We start from the raw sequence: 12,738 nt of genomic DNA on the forward strand, positions 1-12,738 counted from the left end.
ATAATTACATATTTGAATTATTAACTGAAATTAATCTAAATTGAATTTTTAAATTAAATATAAAATGAGACCTATTGTAATCGGCTGTTGGAATAAATTATCACAGTAAGAGAAAAAAGTATAAGAGCTTTTACTGCAGTTAATTCATCGCTTTCATGCGTCAGTGTCACACGTTTTATCATGCTACTAACAAATTTATATATTTTCCCCAGTCAGTTCACCTAAATTTTTTGTAATTTAACGCTAAACATTCCCTCAAATTCTTTTGCAGAGGATTCTCCTTCTAATGGAACAATTAGAAATAAGCGGAATATTTCCTATAGGGAGAGAGAAAATCAAAATAATTCAGAAGAAAACAAAAATAGAAATTAACTTTTTTAAGCACGTTAGAGGGTTAAATTTAGACTTAGCTTTTACGAGACGTATAGGAACTCGTCGTTACCCGATTTCCTGTTCAACTGCTTGAAGGTGCAAATTAAAAAGCCGGAATGTAAAGCTGCGGCCGTACAGGCGAGTGGCAAGAAAATATTTCAAACTGATACATGCTTTCAGCGTTGGCCATTAGCGTCGCCGCTCAGACGAAGGTTCTGGTTGATATTTTAGTTCATTCGTGAGCGAATTTTAGAACTAGAAGAAAAGCGATTAGCGTTATTACAGTATGATACCGAAACAGAAGCTGAGAACTCCGACTTGCAGTTTTTTAAGAGTTTACATTTACAGAAATAGAAATGTTGGAGTTACGAGCCGATATTTAAGTATTCGTGCCTAACAAACTGAAGTCTAAACAAATGCCCTTGAATAGCAATAATGTCACTGAAATGAGTGAAGAAACATCTTATTACGCAAATGAACTGAAGAATTCACGTTCAATTTATTTTCCAGTTACGTGTATCTTATTTTCATACTGAAAATTTATTACTGATATATACCGGTCACTTATTTGTAATTAGCTGTTTCGGATAAAGGAATTTTTCAGTTTTTTCAAAGCAAAAACAAAAATGCGTTTTTTATAATCTGTTTTACCTACCGTAACGTTATAACCAATCGTTCTTCGCGTCAGATCGTGCTTTTCCAGTTTTGTGGGCCGTTTCTCACTTTTTCTAGTAGAATGTCGAAGGTTTCCACCGACTTACGTAAGTAAGGAAAAAAATTTCTCCTGAAAATTACTAAGATTACGATGGTATACTCCATAAATAGAGCGAATTGTTTTTACGGTAGAACTCAATATCTTATTTTATTTTCAGGGTGTATTTACATAAAATATTTAAAACTATTTTCACATAAAAGCTCTCGTCTAACCGACCTCGGTAACGACATTATGTCAACTGAACGAAATGCCACTCTGTCACTTACCAATATGTTTATAGGGCCGCTTTCGAAATGCCGCCTTTCTTTTACTTTCTGTTTAGCCTCCGGGAATTACGGTTCAGGTATTACTTCAGAGGATGATATGTATGAGTGTAAATGAAGTTTTTTTACAAACTCTGTTCGACCATTCCTGAGATTTGTGATTAATTGAAACTCAACCGCCAAAGAACACCGGTATCCACGATCTAGTTTTCAAATCCGTATAAAAGTAACTACCTTTACTAGGATTTGAACAATGGAACTCTCGACTTCCAGATCAGCTGATTTGGGAAGACGCGTTCACCACTAGGCCAACCCGGTGGGTCAAACGAAATGTCCCCTACATTTTGTCGCATTGACGCTCGCCGCTCTTCTGTATGTCCGTAGTCTAAGAATGATGGTTGTTCATAATGTCCATGGTATTCAGAAAAGAATAAGAACAAGTTGAGAGAAGTGATAGATCAGGATAACCGTGAATAGTAAATAAAGCAGTATCAAAAAAGTAAGAGCTGGATTACATATCGTCGACTGCCGAGTACCCAGCTTGTTTTTAACTATCTATTCTTCTGCCTGAAGATCTCCTGCGGTGTTTTGCTGACGCAAATTGCTGCGATCCTAATTACTATTATTAAAAATTGATTTCTTACGTCAAAATCTCGTTTGATATCGTGAAGGACTTATTCGTATGTTGTCCTATCATAACATTACTCATTACCGTCCTTTAATTTACGTTTCACAACCTTTGTTTTGTTTTTTTTTTTATTTTTAGAGGAATTTATGTTAGAGCAGTTAATCGTACTATTAATATGTATTTATAAAAAAATATTTTTTGAATATAATTTTTACGTTGAATGTAATACATTTTTCAATTAAGAACTGATAGGGAGGAATTGTCATCGAATCATCTTTTTAGTAATCGCCCTTATTTTGTAAAATACAAAGTACTTTTACATCTTTTTCAAGTATTTTCATACCTTTTTTAAATTTATTTTTTTTAATTTGTCTTTTTTAATTTTTTAACTAAACAAAGAGCGACGCACTTTCTTTTCAGCATTATATAATACAGTATTTTTAATCGTATAAACAATATTTTCAACAAATCCGTAATTCATCAATCGACTTGGCCTTTCAAGAATTTTTAACTTAAAAGACTTAAAAGAAAATCTTTAAAAATTCTTTACTTAGAATTCAAATTAATGTGAGATGTTGACACACGTATTACCTACCTACCTCTCTTATATATTCCTTTTTTGTTATACAAAAATTACTGAATAAGCATAAATGTTTATTCAGTATCGATAGATAAATGTAACCTTCTATTGATTTAAATAACAATAAAAAGAAAGCGTTTGAAATAAATAAACAATGCTTTTGAAAGAAGCTGGAAATAAACATTTAAATAAAAAAGAAACAAAAAAATGAAATGGAGAGCGAAGGTGTGGATCTTATCGAAAAGTACAATGATTATAACAAATCATGATAATGGATCGGTGCCAAATGTTTTGTCATTGCGTCAACCAGTACGTTATTTTGGTGTAAAGCGACCGAATTCTGTATATTTTGGCTAGAATCACAGCAAGTGTGTCTGCTACCTACTGAACAAATTTAAATTACATCGTGCTTATATAACTGAAAAAAAAATCAAAGCGATTTTTTTTCATTCATTTGTTGTCAGATCCTTTTAAATAAATATATGCACAAAAATAATACGTCCATTAAATACGATAGATTTTTAATTTTGTTAAATCATTAAGTGTCATAATTTAATGAGGTCCTGGTAGCCCAATTAATTATATCTTACGAAGAGGTTTTTTTTGTTTTATTTGTTTTATTTACAACGGGGATCGATGAACTTTTGCAGGACATCAAAATCGGTTGCAAACAAGATTTTAAATATCAGCCGGTTTTGTTTTATATAAAAGATGTATTACTGATAAATAAACTGAAGCTGACATTTTTAAAAACAAGTTTTTTTAGTTAGAAACCAAACTCCATTGACAAATATACATTGGTAGCAATACTTCACGAATGTGACAAATCTGATAAAATGCTCGTAAGATAAAAAACAGTTTCTTCTTTAACGGTCCGCTTTTCATAATTTAAATTATATACAAATATTCCTTCATTCTAAACGGACTATATTAAAAGTATGTCCCTTCAAACGGGTTCAAAAAACCGTTAATAGTTAAATCTGATGATCATTTTGACCGGTCATAAATTTCATTAACTTTCCTCCAGTTTAGTAACTATGCGATTCATTTAACAATAGTTTAGTCACGAGGAATTTAAAACGTTATTAATCATTATTTACTTTTTGAAAATATTAAAAAAAATGGCTGTAATCTGAATTACAGATGACGCCTGCCCGTCTAGCCAGAACCTGGACCCTCGGAGTTCAGTCAGCCCAGGCGAATCCCAGAGCCAAGTCAGCGGCTCCTCGGGGCCTACCCCGTGGTCGCCATAGCTCGCTTCCCTCGCCATTCCCAATTTTTCAGGGGAACCGGCGCCCTGAACCTCCGCAGAGCTTTCTTCGATCGCCATTGCCGTCTAACCAAACGGCTCCACTCACTGGATCCTCGCGCTGTACGTTATCTTCACAGTTGTGAGAATAATACTGATAAGCAATAATTATAATATTCGGGCTTTTTAAACACCCGAAAAAGAAACTAATTACAAAAGATAGAATAATAGTAAATACGGTAACTAAAGTACACGCAACTTTGACGACCAAAAATGCATAACTTATTTTTTTGGCGGTGGCAGAAATATAATAATGAAGTAAAAGAATTAATCTAGTTTTTCCTTATTGAATGTCTTCAATTCACAACTTCATCCCGCTTGGGGACGAAGAAATAATGGATATTTATAATACTTAACCTTCAAGGAAGGTAGGGCCTCGGTCGACGGCTTAAAACCTCCCACAAGAAAATACGAATGCATACTGCATAATTTAAAGTAAGCGGTCGGTTCTCGCGTGATGCGATGACCAACAAACTTTATGTAGCGATATAGGTAGGCCTTTCCGAATAACCGTGATCTGTTAAATCAGATTGTAGCTGATGCGCGCAATAGTTAGCCTTCATCCTACTAACAAATACCGCGTTTGAATTTTGAAAATCGGAAGATTGTTTGCGGAGATATTATAAGAGCACTACATTGCACTTCCCAAAACAGCGTCACAGTTTGTTACTGGTTGATGGTGATCGGTCTAGCCTCCACACGAGGTGTTGGCGTACCTCACCACTCTAGTCTCACACGCACTCCCCACTGGAAACCCATTATTTTTAATAAATTTTTTTTAAATTTATTTATTATACTATTTAATTCAACGTTAATTCAACTCTATTAGTTTTGTAATGTTATTCATTCGAATCACTCAGTTCACACCCAACTCGCACAGCAACAGAGACTCACAGTTCATAAAGTTTGTACTTCAACCGGCAAATCTCCATTACTATAAATATACATACTTATTAATTTTTTTTTAAATTTTTTGAGATGAAAAATATCTAAAAGTCTTCTCAGTTATGTCAAGAAATACGGGTAAAAATTTGGTTGCGATTGATCAGGTAGTTTTTTTGTTTATCCCGAACAAACAAAAAACCCTCTTCCTCTTTATCTAATAATGTAGATATATAGATTTTAAGTAATAATCTATACGCATCGAGTGTTGCATTAACTCAACCTTTTGATATTTTGTCGGTTTTTCTGTTGTTGATGACCATTTAAACGAGTTTTACAAATTTATTTTAGGAGTACGTATTTTTCATATTACTGTGCCGAACCGTGTATATACTCGTAGGTTTATTTTTAATAAAAATATAATTTTTCATATAAATATATATTTTTCATAAAAATCATCGTTTTTATTAAGGGTTAGGATGAGGACGTTTCCATCCTCAAGCCGCCTTCACCATTCTCTGTACTACCCACCTATTTCCAGTCTTTCACAACAGCTACAATTTTAAAATCTAGCATTTGTGTGCCTTATTTTTTAGCTTTATCTCGCTTTTAATATGTTTAGAAAACAAGTCAATTCAGCTCCCTTATTCTCTTGCTCTTGACTTTAATCTTTACTGTGGTTTTAATCTTTGATGATTTGTAGTGTTCAACTTTTTTTTTAATTTTTTTTCATTGTATTTTCATCTTATCACCGAGATTGTAATTAAAATACCAATCGTTCTAATTATCTGTAATTATTAAAACTTGTAAATATTAAATTTTCATAAAAAAAATCTCGACAAATTTTACAATAAAATGTTACTGTAAATCATTCAATCACCTGTTTTCAGAATTATAGATTAAAATAAAACAATACATTTATAATAATTTTAATTAATTGTAAAGACAATTTAAGGAAACTGCCTCAATTACTGAAAATTTTGATAAGTATCTGTTTAGCTGTCTGTGGTTTTTTAGAATTAATTTTGATTAAAATAACAATCACCTGTTTTCAGAATTATAGATTAAAATAAAACAATACATTTATAATAATTTTAATTAATTGTAAAGACAATTTAAGGAAACTGCCTCAATTACTGAAAATTTTGATAAGTATCTGTTTAGCTGTCTGTGGTTTTTTAGAATTAATTTTGATTAAAATAACAATTTTTTAATACGAAATTAAGTTTTAAATTATATTTTTTGACTGGCAATATACAGTCCGTATATTGTCAATCACGAAGTTGTTTAGTTCAAAATAGTTTTCAATTTCAACCTGTCTTTTCTAAAGGCGTGTTATAAATACAGAAATCATATTTATAAATCATTGATTTAATTAATTAAATGGAACAGTTTAATGTTAAATTTTCAAATTTTCTTGTAGCGGTAGCGTTTCGGCCTTTTATCTGGAGTTCCCGGATTCGAATCTCAGTCAGGCAATGCGTACATTACAAGACCATTTTCATATTACCGAGCAAAAATTTTGAACTCGTAGTGATTTATTCGAAAAAATAAAAAATAATATATCAATAAAGTACTTTAAACATAATCAATTATTAACGTTTATGTTATAAAAAAGTAAAAGTTAATCTGTTTGTTATATAACGAGCAAAATTTACAAACTTGAGGTTATAAATAAAAAAACAAATAAGCAAGATAAAAACCCAAAATTGTTTTGGTGAAATCTATAATCTATACAGATTTACGAGGATCGATCCAGGAATAAGGTTCCGAAATAGCTCCAGCCGCACGGGAAGGTGCGAGGCAAAATCCGGCAACACCGCTGTGCGCGGCTGTTCTTCCACTCTCGATTCCGCCCGGCGCACTTCGCTGCGCCGCTCAGTCTTGGCTCAGCAGTCGTCAGAAATGGAGGTTCCACTTGTTGATCCCACCGAGTGCAAGATTCGTTCCGTAATTCGCTTTTTGCACGCCAAAGGGACTCCACCCGCGGATATTCATCGTCAGTTGACGAAGGTGTATGGCAACAAGTGTATTCCCGTTCAACACGTCCGAAAGTGGTGCAGGGAGTTTAGTGCCGGTCGGAAGGAAGTCCACGATGAAGAACGGAGTGGAAGACCGTCAGTTTCGGAGGCGGTTATCGAAATGCTCCAACGCGAAGCGCTTCAAAGCAGGAGGATCACCGTCCGTGAACTTATTGGTCGGATTCCTGGGAGTTCTTAAGGTACAGCGGAAAGAGCTTTGACTGAAAAATTGGGGTATCACAAGTGTTGTGCTGGACGGGTACCGCGGCCATTGACATCAGAACACAAGGAGAAACGCCTTCAAAAGTGTCAAGAAGATAAGGAAGGATTTTTGGAGTCCATTGTTACGGGAGACGAAATGTGGGTGTTTCATTTTATTCCCGAAACGAAACAAAAATCTAAACAGTGGCTTCACTCAGGGTCACCAGTCACAGTTTTTTTCGTAAGGGGATACTGGTGATCGATTTCATGGAACGTAGGACAACAATCAACTCAGACAGTTATTGTGCAACACTAAGAAAACTCAGGCGAGCTATCCAGAACGGCCGGCGAGAACGACTGACAGCCGATGTAACGCTGCTTCACGACAACGCCCGACCTCTCGTCTCCCGTCAAACCCAGGAACTTTTGACACACTTTGGGTGGACTGTCAAGCCCCACCCACCTTACAGTCCGGACCTCGTGCTTAGTGATTATCACTTGTTCCCCAAGTTAAAGGAACACTTGAGTGGCCAACGCTTCCGGAGCGACAATTAAGTCAAAGAAGAGGTGAAACGCTTCCTCAACGGGTTGGCGGCGGAGTTCTACGATATTGGGATACACAAATTGCAGCAGCGTCTACAAAAATGCGTAGAAAAAGATGGCGATTATGTAGAAAAATATAGCAATGTTTCTTCTTTCCAACGATGTAAATTTCTATGAGAATAAACAATTTTGTCTATTTGTAAAATTGTTGGGAACCTTATTTCTGGATCTACCCTCGTATCATAAAATAACTGTGGTCGTTCCTGTACGCGCATCGCGCAAAAACTAGTGGACCGATTTTAATTAAACTTGGCAGGTTGATGCTTTAGAGTCTTGGTTCATTATCTCCAATTAGAATATATTAAGGTGCTCCTTAATAAGTTAAGATATTGAAGATAATCATTTAACAAACAATTAATCCTTTTACTTCATTACATCTGTTACCATGGTAAAATAAAAACATCTCTGAATTCAGATTTTTTAAATATTTAATAAATTATTATTATTATTACTTTAAAATGTCTTGGAGATGTTTCACATCCGGAATGTCAGTACGAGGGGCCATTGGGACATATCTCATTCAGTGCTGTAGTGCATTTGACACAGTTTTTGGGCTTTTAGAATTATGATTTTTAGGATCCAGGCCAATCTTTTTTATATATTTCTTTAAATTTTTGTTAATTAAACCATCTGCTGTAATAACAGAGGGAATGACTTCTATTGAGTTCTGTCTGTAAATTTCTTTATATTCTATTGCCAAAGAGTTGTACTTGGTTATTTTATTTGTTTCAACCTTATTATTATTGTGATCATATGGGTGACTGACATCAATGAGAAGGGCGGTTTTTCTCTAATGTTGTGTAGAACAATGGCTTATTTGCAGTAATAAATTTGTCAGTATGTATGGGCAGATTATAATAAAGTCTATAATGCACATTTTCAATTGTAGATCTGGCCTTATATTCATAATAAGGACAATGTTCCCTGTCATCTACAATTCCTAATTTTAATGCCAATGTCTGACGAACAATGTTTATTGTAAGATTGTGGCGATGCAGATATTCCGTGTTAGCCAAATTGGAGCGTCCAGTTATCAAATGATCAACTGTTTCTGATGATCGGTGACATATTCTGCACTCATCACCGATATCCTGATTTTCTAACCGATGAATTACTCCAAATTAGGATGTGAGAAACGGCACACACCAAGAGTTAATGACTTTGATTTTGTTTTTCGAGTTGAGTTCCGTCTTAAGGATTTTACGGAGTCTTTCTCTGAACGCTTTCTCAAACACCCGTTTACTTGATTTATTGTCTACGATGAGGGTCTGTTTGAAGCCAAGATATTTGTAAGTGTTCTCTGCGTCTAGTAGCCGTATCTCTCCATTTCCCGGCAAACTGTAGGTTTTTGGAATATCCTCAATTTCTCCTTTTATAACCTTTAAAGTGGCACATTACCCTACATCAAAGTGCATCTGGATGTCATTGCTGAATACGGCTGTAACGTTCAGTAGACTTGTAAGCTGTATATCATTGCTAACATGCAATTTGAGATTGTCCATGTACATTAGATGGTTGATAGTTTATACACTTTTCCCTTTATCAGTCATTTTGAAATCGAATCCTGATTAGTACAACGTACTTGAGAGAGGGTTATTATTATTATTTTTCATATGCAAAAATATCTTAATGCCTTCTTCAATTGACCTGTAGTAGCTTATAAATCCGGGCATTGGTATTCAGCCAATATTATTGATGAATTTTTTACTCGGTCTAAGCAAATTAGTGTTATTTCTGTTCGATTGCGTAGTATACAATGAAAAATGCGTTATCTACAGTTTCGTTTCCCTAATTATGTTAAAAAAATTGTATATTACACATTATTTGAGTCGATCTTAAGATACGGTATTACTGCTCGAAGAAATGCTGAGGATTGTTATTTAAATGTAATCTTTCCATTCAAAAACTAGTAATTAAAACCTTTCTAAAAGCTTATAACAATACAAATATTGCAACAAATACCCAAGATTTTCATAGAATCAGAAACATTTTATCACCCAGAGGTCTGCTGTATCAAAATATTACGGATAACGTTTTTCATCAAATCTTTGAAAAATAAAAAAATATGAACTGCGAAACGCGTAACACACTTTATTCTATACACCGGCCTCATAATAAGTATGTCAAGATATTTTCAGATTTGTCACCGGGAACATTAAATTTCACTTCTATGAAGTTGAAGGATAAGATTCTTAATTTATGTTGTAATCTATTTAATTAATTTTAAGTAACACGAAGCAGAGTACTGGAGAGTAGAATGTTAATGTTTATCAGGATAAATTTAGATTATCAACAGTGAAAAATGTGTCGAAAAATGACGTTATAATGAAATCTTATGATAATTACGCTAAGTTTATAATACTCAAGAGATTTTATTTAAAGAAAACAAATTCTTTTACGATTATTAAAATTTAAGGAAAGCATTCATTTGAAAAATAATTGTATTTATGACAATATGATGAAAGAATATGAAGACTTTCTGTAATAAATTTGTTTTTACATATAATTAACTTATATTTAATAACAATTCAATAAATAAATCGAGTATTAAAACAACCGTATTTACAATTCAATATTGTATGAATAAATTCAGTAATAATTTTTAATTATTTTTCCCGTTAGTAAAAGCTTTTCACCGTAACTTGGTTTTCAGTCATATCCACCCGAATATCCACATAACTTTACGAGCTGTGCTTTCCGCATTAATTACTAATTTCTTCCATCCCCTTTTATGTGTAATTTAGATTAAATATTTATTACTTAATTATTTTTTATGAAGTAAAAAAAATAATTTTCTGAGGTTTTTATTTGAATTTTGTGTTTTTTCATGATAAATATATGTCACCACATGAAAGCGAAAATTTCTGCTTGGTAATATAAAAATGGTATTTTTTAAAGTACGCCCGCCATACATGACCGAGATTCGTACACCAGGATCTCCTGATGAAAGGCAGAGATTCTACCGCTTCACTAAGGAAACCGTAAAATTTAACACTAAACTATATTCGGTTTTGAAAAAAAGGATTAAAAATAATTTATAAATATGATTCCTGTATTTATAACAGTTCCTTTGTATAAAATAGTTACGTTAAAATTTTAATTTCTAATTAAAAATATAAAAAAAATCTTGCTACTTACGGTGAATTTTAATTATTTTAACCAATTTGAGCCAAACCAACTTTGTGTATCAATCTTATAAACGTAAATTATAATTAAAGTAATTCTCAGTTTTTATACATTACTAATTTCTATTTAAAACTTCATCTTATATTAAAAATTATTATTTTGATCATAATTAAAAAAAAAAAAAAAACAAATTAATAAATAGATATAATAATTTTAAGTAATTTAGGCCGTTTGCTTAATACACAGTATCACTGCTTTACTTTTTACATCACTTTGTTTTACCACAGAATCACCACAACCTCGTAATGTTTTTTTTTTTTTCACACTATCTCTAATTAATGGAAGTAAACTACGAGATTTCAGGTTTTTATATAAACTCAGTTTGAAGATTAGCGTAAATATATTATTTTTACCATTTCTTTTAAAATCTATTAGATTAAATACGAACTCCAAAAAAAAATCAAATTATTATAAATTAATAAAAATGCTTGTGAAAGATCTCAAAACCTCAAGAAATACAAAACTTCGATAGGATAATTATTTAACAGATCAGTAACATTTTCCAGTATAACAACCGAGAAAATAATAATTGAACACCAATTTTTAATGGTGATTGTGTTATATGTTTCTAGTGGTATTTCCGATACAGATTTATAGTAATTAGAAAGGCCATAAAATTTTCAATATTTAAAAAGAAATTTCCTGTTTATCATTGTCTTCATAATTAAACAGCATTCTTCGGTTATCTGGCTAACGGTAAAATTAGATTTATTGCATATTTCTAACTCTAAATCGCATTTTATTTATTTTTATTTACGTATTTAATTAAATTTTGTGATTACATTCGTATATAAAATGTACTTCTAAAATATTTTTAAAAATATCCAAAATAAATTATATAGATTCTTAGCGATAACAAAATTTCATATTACGTTAGACGTTGAAAGTATTATTACAAAATTACGTCATTATAAAGGAATAATATAAAAATCATTATATTGTAATGATGAAGCGACGGTAGATTCTTTCACTATTAACTTTGGTGAAGAGTAAAGTAGTGAAATATAAAAAAAAGAGATTCAATTTATTATAAATATAGCTCACCTGCTAACCGACCGTATCGTTGAAACATACGTTCCACATCAGTTTTGCTACACTGAAATGTATTTAAATTTCCAACAAACACTCTAGAATTAACGGCTTGTGGATCTTGCGAATTAGTTTGATTTCCAACTTTACTCATCTTCATCTTTGCCTGTAAAAAAGAAAATTAATTTTTAAAAGTCTTTAAAGAGTTTTGTTCATCAATTGTGTTTATATACCGATTCATATTTCCGTCTAAAATATTTTGCTTAGAATTCACTAAAAAATTAGAATAAAATTTGAAAACCTGTAAAATTGATGATAACCTTATGTATTAATTAATAAACAATATTTTATTTTTTATAGTGACAAATTTTGTTAAATAATTTAAATCTAATATTTTCCTCATTTTGAAATTAAAATATATACACGCTAGCAACCGTTTCCGACAAAATTCAACTTAGAATTAAAATCTTATTTTATCGAATGAATCATTTTATTATGAATATTAAATTAATTTTTTGTTCAGAATACACTTCTTTTTTTCAAATTTTATTAATTAAAACATGTATTGACTGGGGTAATACATGAACTATGCACACTATTATCTAAAAATTGAAACATCGACATTTTGGAATTTTAAAATCGTAAAAACTTTCAATATTAAGTTAAACTTTATTTAGTAGAAAGAAATTTCAAATGATCCATGAGTTCTACGATTCTTTAATTTCATAGCATGACGATACAGTAGGATTTTTTCTTGATCCCCTCTAAGAAATCCTAAAATCAACAAAGGTTTAATATTGTCATTAGTACGGGTCTACCAAGATGTTTCGTTTACAACAGATCTAATAAAGGTTGCGAAAATCAGTTCCTTGTTTATTTAGTATAACAAACAATTAAGAAAAATAAAGAGAGACTACAAAAGTTGACATTCCTCAAGATCGCTTTCAAT

At 31.9% G+C, this 12,738-nt stretch overlaps 1 protein-coding gene and 1 long non-coding RNA gene across 7 annotated transcripts in view; one reads left to right on the plus strand and one right to left on the minus strand.

The window, feature by feature from the left end:
• Window positions 1-12,738, minus strand: part of LOC142328852 (RNA-binding protein Raly) — a 938,200-nt gene that overhangs the window by 507,743 nt on the left and 417,719 nt on the right. For all 6 annotated transcript variants that reach the window (XM_075372956.1, XM_075372952.1, XM_075372958.1 and 3 more), the window contains one exon: window positions 11,805-11,955. In XM_075372956.1, coding sequence (XP_075229071.1) covers window positions 11,805-11,949 — 145 coding nt within the window. In that variant the 5' untranslated portion in view covers window positions 11,950-11,955. The remainder of the gene's footprint in view (window positions 1-11,804; window positions 11,956-12,738) is intronic.
• The window catches only part of LOC142328853 (uncharacterized), a 343,892-nt gene that overhangs the window by 270,968 nt on the left and 60,186 nt on the right, over window positions 1-12,738 (plus strand). The window lies entirely within an intron of this gene.

Source organism: Lycorma delicatula, chromosome 8 (genome assembly GCF_047948215.1).
Source record: "Lycorma delicatula isolate Av1 chromosome 8, ASM4794821v1, whole genome shotgun sequence".
NCBI classification, from domain to species: Eukaryota; Metazoa; Arthropoda; class Insecta; order Hemiptera; family Fulgoridae; genus Lycorma; species Lycorma delicatula.